This window comes from Drosophila teissieri, chromosome 3R (assembly GCF_016746235.2).
Source record: "Drosophila teissieri strain GT53w chromosome 3R, Prin_Dtei_1.1, whole genome shotgun sequence".
Classification (NCBI taxonomy): domain Eukaryota; kingdom Metazoa; phylum Arthropoda; class Insecta; order Diptera; family Drosophilidae; genus Drosophila; species Drosophila teissieri.
Genome location: NC_053032.1, coordinates 11,210,344 through 11,222,672, shown reverse-complemented (window position 1 = coordinate 11,222,672; position 12,329 = coordinate 11,210,344). Strand labels below are relative to the sequence as shown.

Sequence of the window (12,329 nt, the reverse complement as noted above, 5' to 3'; positions counted from 1 at the left end):
ACGATTGGATCAACTTCGGGCCGCCAAACCGGCCGGCTATACTAAACTCACACACATACGTATATAATACTTTCGAGACATATGACGTCGATGAGCAGCGAGATTTCCCCGCCACAGAGAGCGGCGTTTTCGAGTTCGACTCTGGGGCGCGTGCCGCCCGAGCAGGGGCATTGCGGTAGCGCCCGAACAGGGACCGCACTCAAAGCAGTGTGTGTGAGCGAACAGCGATGTTGAGTTTCATTCATAAAAACCGAAAGAGGGCGCATCTCGTGCCTCAGTTGTGTTCGGACAAGCAAACGCGACGGTTGAAATAGAATAATCCAAAAAGCAGCCAGCAAGCTAGCAAGAAATCAAGAAAGCCAATTCAGAAGCAAACAATATATAGATATATGTTCAACGCGGAATACCAATTGGAAAGTCCCGGGAAAAAGCATCGTTTGTGAAGTGAAATAAATAAATTAGTGACCAAAAGCAAGATATTGAGTTTTCACCCCAAATAAATCAGATAAAGCATAGAAGCCATTTCTTGCTTATCAAACTTAAACTGAAGTAAAAGTGAAAGGATATTGCGGCATTTGGCGACGGCATGAATGAAAGCCCACCGCCGTATAAGATGATTACACGAGCAGTGCTTTATTGATTTTTGCCTCGCAGTGAGACCGAGAACGAAACTTTCGTGAAACTGACTGTGAAAATTTTGCAGACCGTCTAAGAGCGACGAAAAGCCGAAAAGGCAACAAAAAGCCAAAGGAAAAACCCTTTGAATTCTTCTGCAAGTGCCATTGCGATCCAGGTGGGTGTTTGTCGAAAAGTGCTGGCATAAGAAATTTTAGTGACTTAGGCTCGCCATGAAATATATGTTCACAAATGTTATTCACTCTTTAAGTTAAATGAAAAATGTTCGCTGTGCTTTTGGTTGAATTATTGGTCAGCAAATTAAATTTATAAGAACGCTAAGAAGCATAAATTTAATTGTTGATTTATGTGTGGCGCCTTGTCGATTGGAAATTAAATTTTGGACGAAGAAACATTTTTGAGACTTCCGATTGGCATATGATTTAAAGTAAAGCTGTTTTAGAAATAATTTCAATTTTTTCTAATTTAGTGTGGCAAATAAATCTATGAGAAACGTTATTGAACACAGAAAATTTTAATAGATCAGAAAGTTTGTGTTTTTGTGATACTACAGAGTTGGTACAATAATACAAAATAAAAAGTCAAGAAGTCCAGTGTGTTTCCAAATTGAATATTGTGAGGCGTTGAATAAATTTGATAGTTTCAGCAGTTGTTGCAAATAAAATCCTGTCAGTATACCTTTCGTATCATCGGCAGCCGGACTATTTTATTTTCTCAGATTCAGATGAAAGATATAAAAATTCATTTAACGCATAATAAAAATTTCTGCACGTTATTTAGAAAGCACCTGGGAGTAGAGACACAGCCAAGCGTCAAAATTTACGACCGCAACTATGTATTCCCGAATTTATGTGGCCAAGCACAAGTGCAATCTGCACTAGCCATTTGCAGATTTCGTAATTAAATTATTGTCATACACTTAGCGCTCAATTAAAAGAGCAATCTGCTCAGCTCACTTGTTTACAATTTGATGGCAAATGTTTTTGGTCCGTCTGCATTCCACACATTAATGTACCTAGCCTCAGATCCGTAACGCCCCCAAAACGGCCAAAAGCTTTCCCGCTAATGCACTTCCTAGTTGCGGTTTTATAATGCCAGACCGCGTTCGAAATGGAAAAACAATTAGCAAAATGATTTACATGCAACCTCCCATAACCAAGCCATGGATCATCGATCAATCCCAAAGCTTTTCCATCACTTTTCGTCGAATTTTCGTATTTGGGCAATTAATTATGAGATCAAAACCAAAGGTGCCGACGCCTGCGAACGGGTCATCGTAGAGTTCATTTAACACTTGCCGCAGTTGCCAAATGGCACTTTGACACCAAAGCACCCGCAGCTCCTTTGGATTTTTCTCAACTTTAAGTGACCGAAACGCCTGAAGTTGCCGTCGGTAGTGCGTATATTTTTTTTCGTGCGTTTTGGCTGCCAAGTCAAACAGGAAAATTTTCATTTAAGTGCCCACTAAAATGATTTCAAACAAAGAGGCGAAAAGGCAATCTTTATAAAAATATACATATTCGGTGTGGTGTAGAGTTGTGGCGATGGTTGTGGTTGTTGTTGTTGTAGTCTGGCCCGCGGCTGTTTATTTTCATTAATTGTTCTCATGAGGAGGGAAAACAGGCAACCAGAGCTGTTGGCATGAAAAGTGTGACAAAGTGTTACGCATGCAAAAGACGGCGGCAAAAGATACATTTTCATGTTGTCCATGTTAACTTGTTGGACACTCCTGGTGAAGGGAGCTTGGGGCACAGGGGAATGGGGGATTGGGGGATGGGAGATGGGAGATGGGGTTCCTGCTCCCGCTGTGTGAATGATGGACTTTGTTGCCGCCCGGCCATTCCATCATCGTTTCGTTTTGGCTCCGTGTCGCATGCAACTTGCATGTTTTCTATCTATGTATCTGCAAGATACTTTTACCCTCCAACACACACACACACACACACATTTGACTAATGATCGCCATCCCTTCTCCTTTAAACGTTTCTCCAATTTCTTTTCATATTAATAACAAAAGAAAACAAAGCAAAAACTCGTATTATTATTGTTATTATTAATTGAGATATTTTTTTTTGCTTCGCGCTGTACCAAGGCTGCAAATGCAAATCTGTCGATATTTGAGTACCGGATAGTATTGCACAAGCTCCCCCAAGACAACAAACTTGTAGTTTATTTTTGGAGCCGTTAAGTAGCCAAAGGTCGCTTAGTGCGTCTCAAAATCTAATCCTCAATGAGGTCTTCAATGCTGCCAATGAAAACAAATGGTTAAAAATCGAAAAATAACCTGAGACCTGGGGGTCAGCCGTGGCCCATCCCCCATCCCCCATCCCCATCAATTGCCAAAGCAAACAAATTGGCACCCATCTATCCGATTGTTAACACTCTCGACCGGGGCGAAGTAATAATAAAAAGGAAAAAGAGCGTATAGAACTCCAAGTGGAACTATGGAAATGGCTAGAGTTATAGCGACAGCTGCAACCGGTTTGGCAAAACTTAATTAAAATAATATCAACATAACAATTTTTTCATGCTCGGCGCTTTTTTTTCTTCCTCATCGAGCCGTTAAATGTATCTTTCGGATATCCATCTCACTCTGGCGCACAGCCACTGCCAATATTCATTCATGGCAAAGAGATCTTGACGTGTGTTGTGTTGTCTGTCCTACTACACTAAAAACAAAATCAGGAAAAATGCTATGCAAAAATATGCAGAGTGAAAGAAGTCAGGGGATCCGGGCCGGAGACAAGATTTACAATATACATAAACGCAGACAGCGGTTCGAAACAGTGGCACTTGCCTATGATGAACGTTGAGACGGAAAAACTCTAAATGGTAAATGGGAGCCGTTCCAGATCTGTAGAGCGATTACGCTAGTAGCCAGTCATGATTCCTGTACGGTTTCATTCATTTCATACCCAATAGTTATCTTCTTAGGCAGTTGCCACTGTAGATAAGCAACAGCATCGCCTGCCGTTGTTGGTTTTTCTTTATTTTTTTTCATTTAAGGGAGTGTCAATTGTTAGCCAAGTTATTAAGAACCACAGGGGAAGACAAAGACCGGGCCAAGAAGTCCAAAGAGGTGGCAGTTGGGTTCGATTCGATGCTCTACTCCAACCAGTTTTTCAGACTTTGAAAGGTTCGAGATCGAGGTATTGGATTTTATTTCGGCCGCCCGCGGATGATTCATGTGGCAAGCCAGCGAAGAGAAAAAAAGCAGATACAAATCTTTGATCGACTGTAAAAATTATTGACTCGGGCGCATAATTTTATGAATGAACAAAACACAAAAGGCACAAAGCACAGCACGCGCGGGCTCGGCCAACACAAATGTGTATCTACTACATGCTGTGTAAATGTATCTGCATCTGTAAATGTATCTGTATCTGAGTCGGCATATCTGTGCCCCGACGTTTTTGAATGTAATTTCACTCGCTGCCCGTCTCGAGTGCACTTTGCCATGGAAATTATGCGTGAAATCAAATGTAAATAAAGGAGAAAAAAGCAAAAGTGCCAAAAGCGGGACGCTCTCTTCCGCCGATGTTGCCGCTTCGTACATCCGACAGATACGCCGTGGCACGGTAGTTATTTTGGCGCATAGCTGCCTGTCAACACAAGTGCACTTGTAATGCAAATCAACGCGGTCAAGCCTTTGCCACGGAGAAAAAACACCACAAAAAATGGAAAAAACTAAAAATAATAATAATAAAATAAAACAACACTCGAGAGCCTCGGATGACGCCACATCGAATGGCGGGGGAAGACCCAGACCTAGTGCCGAAAACTCGTTGCAGATGGCAATCGCAAATTCGGTTAGTTTATCTGTGATAAACACTCATAGCCATAGACGTGGACATAGATAACTACAAAATAAATAATAAGCCAAGTTTATGAGGCATTTGTTTAGAAAAATTGGCCAGCCGCATCTCTAATTGAGAGTCTTGCATAAGTTCGCGGCAGTGGATTGCGTAAGGTCACCGAATGACCCACATCCCGGAATCGAGGTCCGATCTCAAACCTGTGGGGTGATGAGGATGACGATGTTGATGTTGATGATGATGATGAAGATGACGAGCCATGGGAAAGACGCCTGTTCTACTTCTCAGGGCTTAGAGCCGCGATCTGCGAGCTGCTAAGTGCTTAATCGATCTTAATTTAATTGCCTGCGATCGCCATCGTGGGCGCAGGAGGCGAAAGTCTGCGACAGATCCCAAAAGACGACAACTCGATGGCAAATTAAATTGTTAAGTAATTTCACCACTTGATGACCCCAAGTACTCACTCATTCACCGACTGGTTATGCAATCGAACAGCTGTCGTGGCAAATCAATTGAACGCCGAAGTGCGCGGCATTCGCAATTATGATTTTGCATGAGTCCGTCTGCGGTTACCAGTTTTGATTGCTCTCGACATTTCGTCTTAGATTTAATAAAAATATATCAGCTCTGATAAATTAGTTGGCGGTTACAAGCAGATGGTAATTCTGTGGCATTCTATCTTTTCATTACCGCTTTGCTTTTTGGGAAACTATTGAGAAGTTCGGATACTTTTCAAATAAATATCTGGAATATGTTAAAAGAAATCTTTAGATGTTACTAATTGTAATAGATAAAATCCTTCTTTCCTTACTTTGCGCAAGCCTACTTTTGGACTATAATTTATTTAGCAAAATCTCTAACCAATTTATTAATTCGTAATGGTTCCTTTCTTTGCAGGCGGCGTAGCCCCTGGAACTCCATCAGCGGCCATGATCATGGAAGGGCTTGAAACCCTGGTGGCGCCAACGCATCACGCATTCCTGCTCACCGAGACGGCCGCGGCCGCCCACTTCAATGTGCTGAGCTTCGACACCTGTCTGTTCAAGACGAGCACGGCGGCCCAGAGCAGCGGCAGTCCGTCGACGGCCACCTACCTGAGTCCCGCCCAATTCGGGGGCAGTCATCACGGCGGCACCAGCGCCAGCACCAGCAGCCACTCCCTGAACTCCTCCTCGACCGCATCCTCGTCGTCCACGTCGTCCTCGCTGCTCCACTACACCACCGCCTCGGCAGCCGCCGCAGCTGCAGCCGCCGCCGCCGCATCCGCCAACAATTCGGTGCTCCGTGCCCGCAACCAGACGGCCACGCCCACCCAGGGCGGCAGTCCGGGAAACGTGGCCGTTCAGCCGAGCGCCACCGCCAGCAGCGGACGCAGCTCGGCCTCCCATCTCAGCCTGCTGAACACCAGTGGCCAGCACAGCCCCACCTCGTCGGCCGTCGAGCAGGTGGAGGCCCACAAGCAGCTGATCGAGGCGCTGCCGGGCGACCTCAACACGCCGGTGACCACGTCCAGCGATATTCCCTCGTTCTTCGGCCCCAGCACCGTGGTGGAGCCACCGCCCATTACTGGTGAGTACAGCATTAAATGAACATTGTGAATATGAAGTGCATCCACTAAAATGTACTATTTACTTGGACTGGTATTTGCATTAAAAGATAACTTAAAAGAATTATGTGTTACGATAATAATATAACATTTAGTAAAATGCTCGACTTTACTTTTACATCTCTATATCATCTTGGACTTATTGAAAGTTGAAGTAGTTGGACAGTTCGCTAGGGCAAATATTCATAGTTAGTGTGCATTCCATACATACATATCTCTTGAGAAAGGAACTAACGCAGTCCGATAAATACCACGATCCTCGAGTAGAGATAATTTAGAACGAGGCGAAAGTACATGTATGTATATTCCTCGCCAAGATAGTTCAATATTGTAATACGGCCTATAAATCGTGGACACAAAAGCCTCAAAACATTTATAGAGTTTTGCCTGGCCGCTGCGCCATCGGCTGGGAGGAAAAGTCGGGCCGTGAGGTTTCTTTATCTGCTGCTAATGGATGCAGCTTGCAGCTGCCACATGTTGCAGTGGCAGTAGTGGCGCAGTTGCAGTCCGCATGGAGTCTGCAACTAATCCGTTGTCAGTCCTAAGTCTCAACATAAATCAGCCTCAGCGGAGAGCGCAGAAACTGTCGTTATGTTGGCCCATATCTTGACTTACTTCTGCGCCACTCCAAAGTATCTCGGCTTTGTCTTTCACCGGACGACTTACCGCAACCTTTTCTCCCTTGGCGTGCCCCCTTACCCCCCTGCCCCCTGCCACACAACAACAAGTTCAAAATCAAAAATAAACATTCGAAAATGTTGGAGTACCAATTTTTGAGGCATTTCTTTATTTGCACGTCTTCTGATTTGTTGATCTTGTTTTTCAATTTTGGATTTCTTTTTTCTTTGTGATATTGTGATTTTGTGTGTGCCTGTGCGTTTGCATTAATAAATTCGTTTCGTATTATTAAGTTATGAGGCATTTAAAGCGGCCTCCAGCCAAGAGTTTCATATATACTTTTGCTCTTTGCTCACATAAATATAAATTAATAAAAATGTTGACATCCCAATGGCTATATCGCCGTATAGACTTCGTAAAATTTATGTCATAAAATTTTCTGTTTTATTTTCGCGCTCACTTTTCATTAATGTCAAATAAAATTGAATTTTGCAATGATCGCGGCGCAGCGTTCTCATATTTCTAAGACTGCATAATAAAAATAAGAAATACAACAACAAAAATAGCGCTTAATTAATCTAGAAAAGGCAACAACGGCGGCGCATGTATTAAACATTTCCGTTCAGTGTCAATGTTTCGAGCGCAATTTTCTCACTAGACGCTGCCCCAAGATACGCGTACCATATCGGACTTGTATATATACATGATTGTGATACGTATATACGAGTATCTACGGACATACGGAGCTGCATTTCTAATTGAATTAAGGCAAAGCAAATAAAGTATACTAGATTTGCTGCTGCTATCAAAAACAATTGAGTTTAATTGCTCTCTTTTCTGCCCTAAAGAATGACACATTTTGCCTCGTCTCTCGCAGAGGCGTGTAGATCCATTGAAAATGCATAAAAGCATATATCAGATTCATTTGTGTCTAAAATATGTTCTAGCTATAAAGTTTGCCAGAAGCCAAAAAAATGTCACTCGTAAATTCTGGCCACAACCCACGCAGTGGCGACTTCTTGGCCAAAACGCTAAAGAAAGAACAGCAGAGCAGCAGAGAAGCAGAACAGCAGAAATCATAGACATGGGCAATTTTCAAATGAAAATCCATTAAAACAATTTGCATGACAATGATGGAGCGGCATTTAATCGCCAAACTTGGCAAGCTGGCGAAACTGCTGGCCATGTCTCACTCGGATTGGAGGGTTTGGGTTTGGACGAGTTGGTCGACCAAGGCTCCATATTGGCCAGCCTGGAATGCGTCTCCTTTTGGGCCTGTCACAAATTTAAACATAATTTGTTGTCAACTTTTTCTTCTATTTCTTTGGGGGCACATAATTTGCCCTGACAGCATTAATGGGGCTTGCAAATATATTGTATGGAACAATAGAAACGCTATCGCGAAAATTTCTGTGAATCCCAAGGCATTGCTGCTGCCCCTCCGAAAACCAGATTGATGTCGCAGCACATTAGGCGCATTGCAACTCAATCAATATCCAGGCTAAAGCTCAAGTCCAAGCGGCATTAATGACGCCAATCGTGAGCACTAAAAAAAGAGAAACAAAAAGAGGGGGAGCCGAGAAGAGCTGGAAAAGATATATTCCCGGCCTGGTAGCCGCGTAATTAGTCTTCTCGCCGACACTTTTGCCTGGCCCCCAATGGCAACTGTCTTCTGCCGCCGGCAGCTTCTGCACTTCTGCTTTTCTCGACTTCTGGGCACGATGAGCGATGAGCGATGATGCGACCTCCCGTGTCGTTCGATTTCCGCGAAATCAAAGCGCGCCCAGCTGCAGTTGCAGTTGCAGTTGCCCAGTGCCAATGCCAAAGCCGTTCGGGCGAACTGTGATTGATATCGTTGCAACAGCAACATCAGCAGCAGCAACACCAGCAACACCAGCAACAGCAGCAACTCAAGCAACACCAGCAATCAAGGCTTCCAGGGCAATGATTTACTTTTTCATATAACCCAAATATCAGCCAGAGGAATTCATTCTGTCATAATGCGGCTTGGAATTCTTTAGAATTTTATGCAAAAGCACAACAGATCTTAGGTACAAGAAACACGGCATGGGTGGCTTATCACTTTCAATTTATTAGGATGATGATCGTATCTTTTTGTAATTGCATTTTATTAAATATCCCTCAAAGAAGAGCCACACAACTAACACGAATATCCTTTGTCCCTCCATTGCAGGCTCCATCGAATCCGAGGATCTGTCTCTGGAACCCCAGGTGATATCTGTGGCCAGTCCCGTGCTGTCGCATTGCAGTCCGTTGAAAGAGGAGCGCAGCACTCCGCCAGCTTTGGCCATTGTCAAGGAAGAATCAAGTAATAATAGTTGTAATATGTACCCACAACACAACAACAACAACACCACAACATCATCATCATCAACAACAACAACAAGCGAAAGCAACAACAGCAACACCGAGTGCGTTGGCTCGCCAGGCAACCAAACACAATCACACCAACAACAGCAACAACAACAACAGCTGCAACACAACAACACGAGCAGCAACAACAGCAATTGCCACCACAGTCACCAACAGCAGCAGCAACAACAACAACACATGAGCTCCCCGCAACATCAATACCAACAACACCAAATATTACACCAACAACAACAATTGCCAAATCACCACCATCATCATCATCACCACCACCACCATCACAGTCAGCTACAACAACTCCAACAACAACAGCAACAACAACAACAGCAGCAACACCAACAACAGCCGCTACACCAACAACAGCAACTGCAACACCAGCAGCAGCAACAACACCACCAACAACACTATCAGCAACATGCCATTCAACACCAGCAATCACAACAGCAGGCTAGCAAAATCTCATATCGCGGCATTTTCACCACTACAGGCAACGCGATGAACGCAGCAGCTGCCGCAGCAGCCGCAGCAGCCCAGCAGCAACACCAGCAACAGCAGCAGCAGCAACTTCCCTCCCCGCAACTGGGCGTCCTGGCCGGACCGATGTCCCCGCCCTCAAATAGTTTGGGCAACAGCTGGGGTCTTCCCAGTCCGGACAAGACCATGTTCCAGCCGCCCCTGTTCAGCCTGCCCGCTCACTATGCCACCATGCAGCAGCAGCAACAGCAGCAGCAGCAACAACAGCAGCAGCAAGCGACCGGAGCTGCACCCTCGCCCTACGACGACGGACGAGCTGCAGCAGCAGCGGCGGCACAGCACGCCGAGCTCTTGGGTTTGACCATGGACTGCACACCTCTGTTGCTCAAACAACCGCCACCAACTTACGCCGGAGCCTCCGCCGGATTTCCGGGCCTGGGTGACCTGCACAGCAGCCACGAGCAGCAGTTGCAACAGCAGCAGTATGTGCGATCGCAGCCGAAATACCAATGGCTGGACTCACCAGCGGACTATGCCCAGCAGCAGCAGCAAGTGCAGCAGGTGCAGCAGCAGCAACAACAGCAGACTCTGGTGCTGCCGGGACCCACTTCATCCGCCAGTTCCAGCAATGCCGCTCTCGGCGTTTTGATACCCAAGCAGGAGAACTATCCCGACATGCAGCCCAGTTCGAATGGCACGGGTTATTCCGGAGGATCCGGAGGCAGTTCTGCGGCAGCCGCAGCCGCCGCTGCAGCAGCCGCAGCAGTGCAACTGGCCGAGTACAGTCCATCCACCAGCAAGGGACACGAGATCCTGTCGCAGGTCTATCAGCAGAGCACTGTGCCCTTGAAACTGGTGCCCGTGAAGCCGCGCAAGTATCCCAATCGCCCCAGCAAGACGCCCGTGCATGAGCGACCCTACGCCTGTCCGGTGGAAAACTGCGACCGTAGGTTCTCCCGCTCCGACGAGCTCACCCGCCACATACGCATCCATACGGGCCAGAAGCCCTTCCAGTGCCGCATCTGCATGCGCAGCTTCAGTCGCAGTGATCACCTCACCACCCATATTCGCACCCACACCGGCGAGAAGCCCTTCAGCTGCGACATTTGCGGCAGGAAGTTCGCGCGATCCGATGAGAAGAAGCGGCACGCCAAGGTGCACTTGAAGCAGCGCATCAAGAAGGAGAAGGTGCGCGGCGAACAGCAGCAGCAACAGCAGCAGCAGCAGCAACAACAGCAGCAACAGCAGCAACAGCAGCAGCAGCAGCAACTGCAGCAGCAGCAGGAGCAGCATCACCTGAGCCTGCAGCAGCATCAGCAGTACCAGCAGCATCACCTGCTGCACTCCGCCGACCTGGCCATAGTCACCTCCAGTGCGAGCATGTAGAGACTAGAGAACTCGGCATCCAGCGATGCCAAGGCCAAGACTCCAAATCCAACTCCAACTGGAGCTCCAACGCAGAAAGTTAGTCTGGCCCTGGCCCTGGATCTCGACGAGAGCGCCTTTCCCTTCGAGCTGACATCCGACTACGGCACCCTGTCGCCGCTCACCAGTCCCAGGCAGTTCAACTACGTGTGGGTGGGCCAGGACTCCAGCCAGCCCTTCTTCTACAAGGACAGCAGCGTCCAGGAGAAGTAGAGCTCAAGAGGTCCAGTACGAGTCCAGCCAGGGGCAATCCGTCGAGAGGAGTCAATCGCTGATGCTGAATAATCACTTAGTGTATACTGAACTGTAGTCGTAGAAACGGGGTTGTGCTATCAGCAAAATCTAAGCAAGACATTAAATAGTAGAGAAGATACAATATGCTACAGTTAGCCTAGATAATATCACACATCCAAGATTGGTCAGGATAGGAAAACAAGGAATCTAAAAATCAAGAATTTAAGAAATCGAGCAAGCAAAACAGAGTTACTAACCATACAAAGCCTAACTAAAGCAAATTGATGATTACTAACTATATTCGATGTAATTGAAATGGGAAAATATTTAACTTATGTCTCTAATACTGTGATCTCATGTGTAATAATTATTAATTTTAATTTCTTTACATAACTGCAAGTAACCAGTAATAATTTTAAAAATTATAATCCTTTCGCCTTTGCCTAGCTAATGTTCATTTTTTAAAAATGCTAACACAAACAAAACACACAAACACTAATTTATTGCATTTTAAAATAATTATACATATATATCTATTATAATTATTAACTTATTATCTTAAAGGTTTAGATTTAGGTTTTAACATACAGAATACACACAAACGAACACACAAATCTTAGCATATCATTTTTTCCTCTAAGCATTATAAATTGCGTAAGTTCAAAACAAAAGTTACTTTTAATCGAAAATCGGAATTTTCGTGTGCTAGAAACGAGAAACTTGTTAAACGGAAACGGAAACGGAAACGAAACTTAAAATTGAAAAATGCCCCCAGTGTACTTCCTTAATTGATTCGAAATCAAAATGGCAAATGGAAATGAGATGTTATTATACATTATACATATATCTTGAATACGTTTATGTTCAATCTACTGTAGAAAACAATTTCTTCTTAGTTTGTAATGGTTTATTTTAAGTTTAATTAATTTTTATATTATTAGTTTACTTTACCTTGCAAAATATATAACAATTTTTTAAAAATCATATTTCATTTGTGTTATTATTTATTAGTTGTGTTCGTGTTTTTCAGTTCAGAATTGATTTTCAAAACGAAAAACGAATGGTGCATGCTGTGTTAAGTAGATGGTTTCGGCTCGTAGTATTTGGCAATAAGGATCGCATAAAACGTA

General features: G+C 44.8%; 1 protein-coding gene across 2 annotated transcripts; it reads left to right on the top strand.

The window, feature by feature from the left end:
* Window positions 1–298: 298 nt before the first annotated feature.
* LOC122619853 (AF4/FMR2 family member lilli) lies at window positions 299–12,064 on the top strand. Of its 2 annotated transcripts, XM_043797050.1 has the most exons (4): window positions 299–793; window positions 5,349–6,020; window positions 8,870–9,004; window positions 9,554–12,064. In XM_043797050.1, exons 2-4 carry the CDS (start codon window positions 5,381–5,383, stop codon window positions 10,924–10,926), a joined length of 2,148 nt encoding a protein of 715 aa, XP_043652985.1. In that variant the 5' UTR covers window positions 299–793; window positions 5,349–5,380; the 3' UTR covers window positions 10,927–12,064. The 2 variants fall into 2 exon arrangements, with proteins under 2 accessions (XP_043652985.1, XP_043652984.1); XM_043797049.1 differs by having other exon boundaries at window positions 8,870–12,064.
* The last annotated feature ends 265 nt before the right edge of the window (window positions 12,065–12,329 follow it).

Bases quoted from the DNA above. Each gene is read 5' to 3' on its own strand.
- LOC122619853 (XM_043797049.1), top strand. From the start codon at position 5,381: ATGATCATGGAAGGGCTTGAAACCCTGGTGGCGCCAACGCATCACGCA. The intron at 6,021-8,869 runs GTGAGTACAGCA...CCTCCATTGCAG, and splicing joins GGAGCCACCGCCCATTACTG to GCTCCATCGAATCCGAGGAT.